The 13,469-nt window shown below is 33.1% G+C and overlaps 1 protein-coding gene across 1 annotated transcript; it reads right to left on the bottom strand.

The window, feature by feature from the left end:
- Positions 1–4,029: 4,029 nt before the first annotated feature.
- On the bottom strand, positions 4,030–5,346 carry LOC121122912 (solute carrier family 35 member G1). The gene has a single exon (XM_040717991.2). The coding sequence runs from the start codon at positions 5,299–5,301 to the stop codon at positions 4,183–4,185; it is 1,119 nt and encodes a 372-aa protein (XP_040573925.1). The 5' UTR covers positions 5,302–5,346; the 3' UTR covers positions 4,030–4,182.
- Between the last annotated feature and the right edge of the window lie 8,123 nt (positions 5,347–13,469).

The following is a 13,469-nucleotide window of genomic DNA, read 5'->3' as shown; positions in this document are numbered from 1 at the left end:
AAAACAAAACGTGAAGTAGCATTTTCCCGTTATTTTTAATTATGAGGTTTCATTATGCAACCAAACGACAGTTGAAGAATTAAAAAAAACATGGTTTTGTTATCATCCAATGTTTCTGGAGCAACAACAAAGAGGAAACGCGTTTGTGATCTCCTTTGGACTGGTGTCAGTGACGAGAAAGCTGCCAAGAACTTTGTGGAATCTCTATAGTTTACCAACAACGCGCTTAGAAGAAGTTATTCTCTTGAACTTAATGTGCGTATGTTTGGGCTCAGGTGATTCCTATAGAAAGAAATATACATTATTATGTATATTGATTTTATAAAAGATTCTTACGTTAGAGGGAGTAACTGTAATATGATAATGTTTACTTATACTTAATCTGGTCAACTCCATCTAATCAATTAAAGGAAAATTTAAAACAAAAAGAACTTTGGCATTTCCACTTGGACTGTCTAAAAGATTGAAAAGGCAATTATTGCCGCACCTCTCATCCACATTGGATTTGATTCGAGCTGCCATAATGGCCATCATGGAAGCAGGGTACGCCGTAGACATGCCCTTCATCGTCAAGAGCTGTCAGTCTGCTTGCTAACGTGTCGAGGCTATTATTGGTTATACAGGAGGTCTATTGAATAAAAAATATAGCTAAATATCGTATTTAAACAAAGGCCAAAAAAATGATCATTTTTGGTTCCTTTCACTTCTTTTTTGATCTTCTAGTTAATTTTTTTTTTTCCTTTTTTATGGAATTGAGAGGTTTTGTAATATTCACAGTCTTTATGTATGAAGGATGATGTTTAGTCATCTATTGGGCTATTACAAAGTAGGAAAGGAGAGGTTAAAGAAACGGGTACCAAATGCAAACATGGGAGGGTGCCAAAAATGGTCAACATACTTTGTCAATGGCCCCTATACAACAGTGGGTATCTACAATCTCACTATCCAGGGAATATAAACTATAAATATTGACAACAAAGCCATGAAACAAAACATATACTCCCATTTAAACAGCTGTTTGTGTATGTGTAAATAATCAATAGTCTGTAATACGCTCCGCAGCCATTTTTAAAGTGGGAGGGAATAACTGAAATTTGAATAAGTCAAAAAAAAATAGAGCGGCAAAATACTAATTGTAAATTCTCAAAAAGTGGGGTGGCCATGATCACTCTTGTTACCTGTAGTATGCCTGCATAATCCTAAAAATATACAGGGTTCGGAAGGAAAAAGTGGACTGTTAATAAATGCAAATTAAGTAATTAAAATAGAGAGGTTTTGTAATTTTTTTCTGCATATTCAAAATTTCCTGTTCTTTTTGCATAAGTAAGCAATAATAAACATTTCTCAAATCTTTTTTCATAAGTGAGCAAGAAGCAAAAAGGCAGAGGATCTCAGACCTTCTGGATGCCAAAATTGACGTGTCAGAGATTATGGACATTGTGAAGTGCTCTAGGAGCCTCATTTTCAAGGTGGCCAAGATCAAAAAGTCCTCTGAAGGAAAGAAGGAAGTGGGGGACACAACTTGGAAAGGAACTCTGAGTTACTGGGGTACCTGAAGAAGAAGATCAAGGAGGACCCCACAAAATCCATGAATCGCCTCTCTAACGAGTTAGACGTGGACGAGGGAACCATTAGGAGGGCTGTGAAGGAGGACTTGGGATTTTCCTCTTACACAAGGACCCCACACCTCCTGTTGACGGATACTCTGAAGGAAAGGAGACTACAGAGGTACAAGAAAGTTCGTGTGTGTATCAAGGCAAATGGATCCACATTAAAAAATTCTCTAACGAGAAGATTTTCACCGTGGACCAGGTCTACAACCGTCGGAACGACCGTTGGCTTGGGGGATTACCAGAAGAGGTCAAGGGGGGTGTTCTATACAAAACATCCGGCCCAAACAATGGTCCTGGAGATTGTGGCGTCCGAAAGGAAGAAGATGCCTCCCTTCTTTTTTAAGGCTGGGGAGAAAATCGGTCGTGAGGCCTACTACAAGATGCTTAGGTTCACCATACTGCCATGGCTCAAGGCCATCTACCCAGAGGACAACTATGTGTGACCCAAGATAGTGCACCCTCACACACATCGGCCAAATTCCAGAAGTTTTGCATCGACAACATGGCTGATTTTTGGTCCAAGGACATGTGGCCATCATCTTCGTTGGATTTAGCTGTGTGGGTCACCTTGGAGAGTTAGACTAAACCGGAAATAAATATATATATATAGTTTTGGTAAAAAAAAATATCAAAAAATAAAATTATTGACATTTTCTCTAAAATCAGTTATTCAGTCCACGTTTTGCTTTCGAACCCGTAGGTAGTTGCACACCTTTGACTACATACACAGTGTTTACATTGTATTTTGTTGTCAGTTGTTGATTTTTCTGTTTCCTTTCTCTTTATCAATGTTCTGAACGTTGATTGGTTGAATTTGAATGACTTCTAATTTGTAAGTGTGAACAATTCCTAACAACTATCAAATAATAATTTCATAGGTGAGAAGAATGGGAACTAACTACCAACTGATTTGAGGCCTCTTTTCTGTTTCATATTAAGGAAATTTGTGGGGTACATCAAAGGGAACAACGTGCATATTATAAAGAGACGTGTCTATTACTTACAAATATTATAGTAATTTAATCATTGTTTCTATCCAAATATAAATTATTCATGCCTTCGTTGTAGTTAGGAGTCAAAAGCATCTAATTAAGGAAATCTTGATAATGATTATTGATATCAATGTATCAATACATACCTATTGTATAATCAATTAAACACTTGCTATGTAGGTATTATATCGAAATGAATACTTTTTATTTTTAAATACCTACAAATTATAAAATAATTCCGGAAGGAGATTTTATCAAATTGACGAATGCAATTGCATTAATTGATTGTTCTATCTACATGTTTGGATAATTTTTTTTGATTTAAATTAGGAATCAATTCATTATATTAAAAAAATACGTGATAAATAGTAATGATGGGATTTTTGTCTATACTTGAAAAAGTAAGTTTTATATAATAAGTATTCATTACAAAAAGAAACACATTATATATATATTTTTTTATACAAAATATTATATTCTTTCTCGTGCGAACACGCTATCTTAAAGATAACCAATGAAAAATTAGAAGATTTTATTTATATTTAGTTTCTTTATGTTAAAATTCTAAGCTAAAACGATCTACTATAGATATATAATAGGTAAATTTCTATTGTAAAACCTTTTTATATACAACCTTTTTAGTTGTTTTCTACCCATTTGATCTAAATATAATCAAACTTCCGCCCCCTTTTGACACTCTTGAAAATGCAACATATAATTGACCATCTAAAAATACTAAATAAAAAGGAATTTTTTCAAATGCTTGACCATTATATTTATCGTTACCATTGCTCACTACCTGCATATTCAATCTTCAACCATTATGAGGATAATACTAAGACTAACTCACTAATCATCATTTTCCTTCCTACATGTACCTAATTCCCTTTTTTAATTCGTATTTTATATACGTTCTCCCTTTTTACGTTAGTAGAATAATTTTGGATTTTTAATTTTTTTTGGTGGATTTTTGAATCGACGACCCGTACTTTAAAAATATTGAAACACGGTGAATCGATCTAGCTTTATGAACAAAATCAACTTATTATTGAAAAAACAAACTTTTATAACTTTTTAAACTAACCCTTCAGAGCCGAGGAATCTGGTCTGATCAGAATAAATCAATAGCCTTAAGTACTTAACTCCAAATTCTGAACAACTTTTATTTTTTGTCTAAAGTCTGTGTGTATCGATATTTTTCAAGTTTTTATCATTGTTTTTCCCAGCAGGACGAACATCAGAGACACACATTAATTATTTTTATACTTTGTTAATGTAGGATTTTATTTCACTCGAACAAGTAATAATTTCCTCAGATTTTACTTAAATCCTTTCTAAATAACAAACTTTCAAGTTGTTGTGTTAAATATTAATCTTTGGCTTGTTTCAGGCATACTCGAGCGTATAATTAAAATGCAAAACTGTTTGTTATCTAACACATACTGTCTAAATTCTACGACGTTGTAGTATTATATTTCAATTTGAAGAATGTATTGTTTATACTAAATAATTTTCTTTAGAACAAGATTAAGTGAACTCACTCACTGTCTTGCCCATTTCAACACTCAAAATAAATACTATAAAAAACATGGTAAAGGCATTATGTGAAGTCCAAAAAAAAAAACATGATAACAAATAGGTGATTTATTCAGCTTGAGGTCGTTTCGTCTTTTTTGTCCTTCTTCGATTTGAGACTGTTTCTTCACTTCTTCTGACGTTTCAATAATACAAAAAAGGAATCTTCGTACTTTAAAGTTGAACAACATTTTCTTGGAAACAATTTTCCGAAATCCCGAAAAAATAACGGAGACTACAATGATCATAACTCCTAAACTGGTTGTTATTGAAGGAAGATCTCCAAAATATATTACTTGTACTCCATATCCTAAGAGTACATCTGTGACCTTTAGCAGAAGAGATGCTATACCCGCTTCTTCAAATCTATAAATGAGAGAGTTTGTACAGACTGCAACGTAACTCATCATTCCGATAAAAATAGACCATCCAAGATTTGGTGTAAAGGAAGAAACCCAGTCTACATCAAAAATCACACATGCAATGGCAGCTGAAATGCCGATACAAATTCCACTCCACCATGTAATTATATTAACAGGAACATCTTTTAATGATCGATTCAAAACTCCAGATGTAGATTGTCCAAAGACACTAACAAGTGCGGCCACAATTCCAAGTGGTGAGTTGTAATGTACACTTTGCTCACTTAGAACAAGAGCGTCTTCAACTCCAAAAATAGAATCTGGACGAATAACTAGTATAATTCCTAGTAAACAAACAGTAAGGAGCAAAATTTCAAACGGACCACAGGGCTCTTTGAGAAATATCCTTGCAAAAAAAGTTTCAAAAAGTGGAATTGAAGTAAAAATAATTGTAGAGTCACCAAGAGCCATGTGTCTGAGGGCATAGAATTTTCCGAGTAATCCGAATGATCCTAGAAATCCACGGAAAAACAATTGTAATGTAATATATTTGGATGGAAATGGATTGAGTCGTTTCATGAGACACCTCGTTGATGCCAATAAAAATATGACTGAGCTCCTGATTAAAGCTATGATGAAGGGATCTACTGCATCAAGTATTTTCACGATAAATGATACAATCATTCCAAGAGTAGAATTAAATAAAACCAGTAAATATCCGATGAAAGGAACATGCTTAAGCTTGGCCGTAAAATCCATTTGAGTATTATTTCTTCAGAAATCAATTTCATTATTCAAACTAAAGAGTGGAAAATAAAATACAAAGATTTTATTAATCCTTCAATAAAGATTAATTTCTGATCACGTATATTTTATTCTGGATTTCAAGCACAGTGACACTACTCCTCAAGAGGCTTTATCTTTCGCTTGAGTATATTTATTTGGGCTTGCATTTCTTTGACATAACAAATAAGATTATAAAATATGAACGTTCTTTAGGACGGAAGTATTTATACTGGCGTATAATACACAATGCCATTGCTAGACCAATACAGTGTGTAACTTAAGGAGTTTTTAAATACTTTTTATTGGCGTTAGACCGGTCTAAAACGACTGGAGTCCTGTCAATCTGATCCTAGTAACATTTTTCAGATACTTATCCGTCTTTTATGGTTACTGCAACAGCTGAAATGACATAGTGTATAACTATGTCCTTCCAGTTCTTCAACATAATATTTTTCAAGAGATAAAAAAGATGAAGTTTTAAGTAGGTCTGTGGCTACGTTCTAGCTATTATTTGTTATTTTCTTTTTTTATATTCTTCAATCCTAGGTTTGATTGAAGAATAGCTATGAAGTCTAGGAGTGAAAGGGGGGGGGGAGACAGACTGATTAGAACTGTGGTTGGGTAATTTAGAAAATTTGGGTGTTATGGGAGTGGATGTCTTAAATGAGAGAAACGAAATTGAAAGTTGATAAAAGAAATTGCAACGCAGAGTCCAGAATTACCATAACTTGGAGAATGGAGAAATTTTGGATGGGATTTAAGACAATAAACTAAACTATACATCACATATAAATAATGAATAACATTGATATGCATTGTATATGTATTACGTCATGTTACGCAAGTGTTGTATCAGTCATGTATTGCTACACGTATGATGTTTTACCCTTTCGATATCTGTGCTTCCCTTAGCAGTTGATATTTTGAAATGGCATCAGGAGAGCGTTAGTTCCCTCAAGAAATCCTGAGAGCGCACCCGCTCCTGCTCAATTACTAATTTTGTGAGCGCGCTCCCGCTCGTTTTGTGAAGCAATGAGTGCCCCTCATTTTTTCGTTCGTATTTGAACGTGACAACTCTTTCAATCCAATTCAATTTTTTCCCTTTTAAACCTGTTTTATATAATAGATAATGGCAAAAAAGAATGTTTCTACATATATTCAATATTAAGGAAATTATGACCAATTTATTATCGGAATTTCACGCCATTTTTTCAGTGCTAAATCTGTTAAATGTTAATGTTATAACCTACACCAAAATCTGTGATATAATAAAATATGATATTTCAATGAAACAACACAACTTTCTTAAACATCTAGAGAATTGAATGAAATTTTCATGAATTACAGAATACAGTACTCTATAAAATATTCTAGTTTTTCTTGAGACATAACTTTACCTCTCTTTTCTTGTAATCTTTAAAATTATTCTTCAACTTTCAAATTTTTCGATATTGTCTCATAAGAAGCAGAAAACGGAAAAAGTAGTACAATACAAATTTATATACATGAGCAAAAATTCGAGCGATCTTTTCGCTCTTCTAAAATGGCGAGCGCGCTTCCGATCTTGCTCGTGATTCAAAACAATGAACGCACTTCCTTCAAGAATTTTGAGTGGTGCTTACTAATGCTTTGAGCATCAGCAAAAAAAGGATATATTATGCTGAGTTCCTTAATTATTGCTTCACATAAATAGAGAAAAAAGGACAAAAAAACCCTCGTTGTGTCTTGTGTGTGAAAGTTCTGACTCTCAAGTCTTTTACAAAGAGTCAACTGAAAAAGCACTAGTACAATGTTCACTCACATCTGTCCTCCAAGCCACGGCAATACTTTGATAATCTGGGACAAATAGTCAATATACAGAGATGGGAAAGTTACAACGGTGAAACGTTAAAACAAGCTAGTTTTGAAGTGATATGTTTGGTTGCTCGAAAAGGAAATTCCACATCATTGGTGAAGACTTAATCAAACCTGCTGCTGTGAAAATGGGAGAAATAATGTACGGGCAGAAAGTATCAAAAACAACTAAATACAGCGCCTGTGTCTGAAAAAAATATGTAAGTAAGAATTTTCATCTTCACAGAAAACATGAAAGAACAACTGATTTCTTTTAGTAAAAAGGAGTACAGAGTTTGCCATTCACCTTGATGAAACTCGATATATGTTAGTAGCCATTCATAGCCACTGGCATGTGTTCGATACAGGGATTCGGAGGAAATTGAAGAAGAAATGTTACTGTGTTCCCCTCTTGGTTTGAGAACTCTTGATGTGTTGAATAAGGTGAGTTTGATTTAAAGTGAGAAGATTGTATTGTAGTATCAGTTGATGGAGCGCCTGCAATGCTTGATCACGTCAGAACAATAGACCAAATATTCATGTCATCCATTGTGTGATACATCGGTAGGCATTAGTTGTGAATAATTTAGAACCAGAAGAAGAATTTGTGTTGAATGATGTAATTAAGATAGTTAATACTTTAAAAGGGCATTCAATAAACACGAGAATGTTTCGTAATTTATGTGAAGATGGAGAGGCTGAATAATAAAACCTTTTTTCAATAGCAAAGTGAGGTGGCTTTCACATTGAAATATCCTGAAAAGAGTGGGGTCTCAACCCAAACTTGGAATGATGTTTCTGGCTGATACAACCAATCTCTTCTTGCATACTTAAATTATACTTTTATGAATAATAATAGGCTAAAACATGGCAGGGAAATAAAATCAATCTCATCTTAGCAAGGAAAAAAATTTGCTTTTGAATCAAAGCTTCTGTTTTGGAACCAAAAATTAAATGCCAATAAGATAACTATCTATCCAAACCTGGCAGAGTTTTTTGAAGACTGTACACCTTATTGACATGAACAAAACAGTCACAAGGCACCTTGCCAAATTAAGGGAAAGTTTATGAGATAACTTTACAGAGTGTGATTCACATGCTGTTAGTTGGATTGTAAATCCTTTCAAATATGAATTAGCTGATTTTCCTGGCGAACTTGAAGGATTGGCAGAGCATATTGAACATTTTTCCAACTAAGCATGGAATTTAAGGCAAAGGATGTACTCTCAAGCCTTTGGATGTTAAAAGCTACAAAGACTTATAGAACTGCACATTTGGAAGAAACTAATATGTTGCTACCCTCCACAATAATTTACTTTTACGAACAAGGTTTTTCTAACCTTATAAATATCAAAACGAAATACATAAACCGGGTGGATCTGGAACGGGAATTCTAATGCCAAAAGAGATAAAAAATCAGCCATGGTAGTGGATGGAATGAAATTTTCTTATTTTGTAGGATTTTGAAATGTATTAAGTAAACTCATTTTGCTTTGTGTCATGGAGGGATAAAAAGAATAACTGGTTTATTTCTGTTTGTAAATGTGTCATTTACAAAAAAAAATTCTGGAGTGTTATTTCCATGTCATAAAGAAGGACTTTCACTTCCTTTTGTTAAACAATATTCCACTAGCTGTGGATAAATTAATGTTACTCCTATTCATTTTGGGGTAATACTAAAAAAAATTACCTGAGACTGGATTAGACAATCAGTCCTAGGACCGATGCAACACTAATGGTCAAACATAATAAAACACTTTTAAAAAACAGAGCAACATACCATAGCTCTTGTATAAAATATGAGTTGCTGATTAGATTTAGTATTTAGCTTCCTTAACAATAAAAACATCATCTACGTGGGCGATGACTAGCTTTTTTATCCACTCTCAACCACGACTCTTAAGAAAAATTTGGTTAAAAACAACATATGGTATCTAGTCTTCTGTATATCTATTCAGAATTATTTTATTATTTTTCTTGTTGTTGTAGTTTTTTTCAGCAAACTATTTTTCATGAACCGAGCTACAACTCTATGAAAAGTATTATTCGTTTTAATAGCATTAGCACAAAATTGACTATTTAAAGTTGGTGTTTTTTTTAAAGTTAATTTTTGCCAATTCTCAGATATATCCAGTAAAATGAAAGTATTATACGGTATACTTTAGGCTTTTCTCTATCAAATAACAAAATAATATAAAATTATTTCAGCTAACATAGACATTATAGGACTGGAAAAAATATAATTTTAGTAACAAAATATAGTAGGTTGTCTACGTGACACAGAAAATACATATGTCAATGTCTACAAATAAATTGTTTTGTTATCTACAAATTTGTGAAAAAAAAACTGATTTTAAATAGCTCTAATACATTCGAAATTGACTTTTTAAAATTTGTATTTTTTTTGTTTAAATTACCAGAAACATCTATAGATCTTTGGTAAACTACGGGTAGGATTTTGTAAATATTAGACTTTATCTATCAAGTGTCATTACTTAATAACAGTATATCCGCTATGTGATGTCATACTATAAGGAAGTGTGTTCTTATGTTATATTTTTTAAACTATAATTCAATATTGTTATTACCCACTGTATTTGATATATTTATGTTAAATAAAATAAAAGGTGTATTAATTTAAAATTTGAATTATAACCTCTTTAACTTAATGAAAGGTTCAATTGGAATATAAATAGTAAAATAAACGTTAACAGATAGTGTTGGCTATAACATTTGTCATCCACCATGTATAAAGATAAAATTCATGTTTGGGACTAGAAAAAGTGCAATTACTCGGTGCTCATCCAACAGTTAAAAACACTTTTAGTGTCAACAAAATTTTGCACTCAATTTACATACATAGTACTACCTTATTTTTAGTCCTTGATTCCATTATTTTTGATTTTTTGTAACCTAATAATATATGACGGATTCTTTAAAAGTTATTTTTAGGATTATATTTAGTGTTATGTTGGTTCCTACTTATTCGGTTCAGTCCAGTCTTAAGACCAGTCTTGACATTCATAGATGGATCCATCACTTCACTCCCGAATCAAAACTATCATCATCTAAGTGGACAGCAAAATTTTGAAACCCGTACAAAGCGCCCAAAGGCATAACAAATGAGTTTGGGATGTGTATGGTATAATATTCATAGATTTTCTTAAGAAAGGAGCCCGCTATGTCTTTCTCACAATGAAAATTCCTAAATCAGGGTCTGAGTCATATAAATTTGCAGGGGAAGAAATCCAGTACCTTCCATCAACTTCACGGAATCATCGAAGTATTGTAAAAAGTGTTTTAAGAAATTTTAACAAATATTTATCATAATTGTTAATTTGCATGTTTACTTCTTTATTTTTTTTAAAGATTGATATTTAGAATGATAGTTTAAATTCTACCGAGGAGCATTAAGTATACACTATAATGTTTATTTATGTACTTTTTACGCAATTGCACTGGTTTATTTATATATGTATGTTGTATATCATATATAAACCAAATAAATAATGCTGAAAAAAACAACAACATACTATTAGCAGTGAATATTATGTATGAAGCGTTATTAGAGATATTAAACAACAAAATCACGGAGAAAAGGCACCATTTGAAGAAGAAAGTGCTGTTTCACCAAAATGACACACTGTATCACAAGCACATAAAAGGAGGGCGTCGTTAGAAAATTAAGGCCCAGGAGATTATATTAAATACAAAAAGGTGTGCAGCTACCTTATACACAGTGTGTGTAGTATCCCAAGTTCCAGCAGTGGCCTAGAAAACTAAGGTTGCTTAAGACAATGGGATTTCAAAAAGTGGGGACCGTGAGGAGAGGCTAGGGGGAGGGACACGGGAAGGTGGATAATTGAGGATTTCATAGTACACATGTTTCGTATACAGGGAGCCTCAGCTAAAAATGTACTTAGCATAGTAAAATTTTTGGGAAAACTTGACTTAGAACTATTTTAGTTATTATATCATAGAGCCCCAAGAACCTTAGTAACGGACCTGGATTAATAATCTACCCCGTCCTTCCCTCTTTTATTTACACTGTCTGATGCCTAAAATAACTTTTTTAGATCCCTTACAAGCTCTTAGTTATTTGGAACTCAGATACAACTGTAATTACCCTGGCGACGTAAAAAAATAATTGGAAAACGCTGGAATCGCACAAGAAAAACTCAGAAAATTGACTTATTGATTAAAGCTAATTTATTTTTTATAATATACTTATATATTCTATACAGGAACAAAAGCACTAGAACCGAGACCCATAATCGACATATAGCAGTCTCGGTTCGATATGCTGGTTCTAGTGGATCAAGAATCGGAACTGCTAGACCGATAAGGACACAACCTTACTCCTAAATGAGTAATTGTATACTTTTAACTGGGAGCCTTCGATTAATTGATCTAGAAAAAATCTTGAAGGGAGTTGAAGTCTGTTTTTAAAAGAGACTCCATGTGGAGGCTTTGTTCACATAATTATATATTTTATTATAAGTAAGTGTATAGCTTATTTAATTAATAGTGAGTAATGTTTAATTGTAAATTTCTTTTGATTTAAAATCATCTTGAAATATATATGTTGTTTAAGAGGATTTTTATTCACTAAGGAAGGGTCCTAATACTAAACTCGGTCCGAATATATAAGAAGTAACATAATACTAGATATTGTCCTAAAAATATTTTTTAATACATTTTACATACGTGATGATCAAGTTTTTAATGATTTAAATAGAGTTACTATGTTCAAAAGATACACAAAAAAGTAAGAAGGCTTTTCTCTAAATCCCTAATCATATAAAACGATATACATATTGTATATAGAAAGCTACCTATTATTTTTTACATCAGAAGAAAAAATAACATCCAAGATCCCGAAATATATTCAATAACAGCTAACTATTATAAGAAAACAAATACATAAATACTGATACAATATAAATGTATTTATGCTTGTATTTAATAATTAAATATTTTATGTAAGAATATTAAATACTTAATTTCCTTTCATATCCCACAAAACACACTTATCCCTTCAAATCCTAATGTGAATAATTTCTCTGGATTCTTTGACACCCACAAACTAAAATGTATTATTATATGTTATTATTTTTAACTACTTTAAATACCACTAGGTCCATTGGGCTCATTTGTTTAATTTGATTGTTTGCCCTACTTCCCGCATTGCCCACATACTTTCCTAATTTTTTATTGCTTTGTTTTTACCTCTAAATCAATGAGTCTCAAACTTCATATATTCTGAGCGAGCTTACAATACGACAAATACTTGCTGGAGCATTGTATATAAAATAGAACTGATACAGGTCCTAATGATCAAATCAATGCTTACGTGTGCCGGTGACTTTGTTATGATGCAGCTGTCTGTATTGCTGACAGAAACTTGTTGTATCAACAAACTTTAGTGAAGTTTTCAGTATCATGGCAACAACTGCTCCAGATATAAAGAAGATTGAATTTACCAAGGAGGAACGGTCCAAAACTACAGGGATAATTCCAATCAGAGGGGAGGGGGAGCTCAAATGTGACTGGAGTCCCAATCCGGACCATGAAAAAGTTTTGTCTGGTTCTTCTGGAGACTGATGACCCCAGATCAATCATCAATTGTAACAATGTCGACCAGGAAAGTCAGGTCAAGCAAATTCATCCAAAAAGTTCAGACCTTGATCTATGATGACCCAACCAGAAGCTTCAACTTCATTGCTGATGAGTTGGGGACCAATAAAGTGACTCTGAGAGCCTGCACGTTGGAGGACTTGAGTACAAGGGACAGCACTTTTTAACATGTCACAGACAGGTTGCTGAAGTGGCTGAGCAAGCACTGCTATAAATTCATTTAGAAGTAAATATAGGCCCCACTAGTCTGGATCTTAATCCGTTGGATTCTTTTGTCGTCTGAGGCTACGTTGATTCTAAAACAAATCGAACATATCATACCATCAATGACTTTTTGATTGCCTCATTCCGGTTCCGAATCTAAGCCTGGATTCATGTTGGAGGTGGATACAATGAAAGAGCTCTTCCTCAACAATCATATGTATAATTCAAGCCAATTTTCAATTATTCAAGAGATGAGAAGCTATTTCCGTGGTCGGGGAACAGGGATAAATGATACCAAATGGGGTAATTTAGAAAATTTTGGGGGTAATGAAACATTTATTTCCTAGTTTTAAAGGAAATAAAACTCATGCAACTACTTTTGGGTAAATTAATTTTGTTAAAAGTTCTTTTGGGGTAGCTCTAAAAAAAGTTAGTCGACTCCTGAGCCATTTATTTGTACTGATCAC

This window comes from Lepeophtheirus salmonis, chromosome 8 (genome assembly GCF_016086655.4).
Source record: "Lepeophtheirus salmonis chromosome 8, UVic_Lsal_1.4, whole genome shotgun sequence".
Classification (NCBI taxonomy): Eukaryota; Metazoa; Arthropoda; class Copepoda; order Siphonostomatoida; family Caligidae; genus Lepeophtheirus; species Lepeophtheirus salmonis.
Note: the sequence above shows the minus strand (reverse complement) of the source record. Positions and strands in the feature narration are given on the sequence as shown.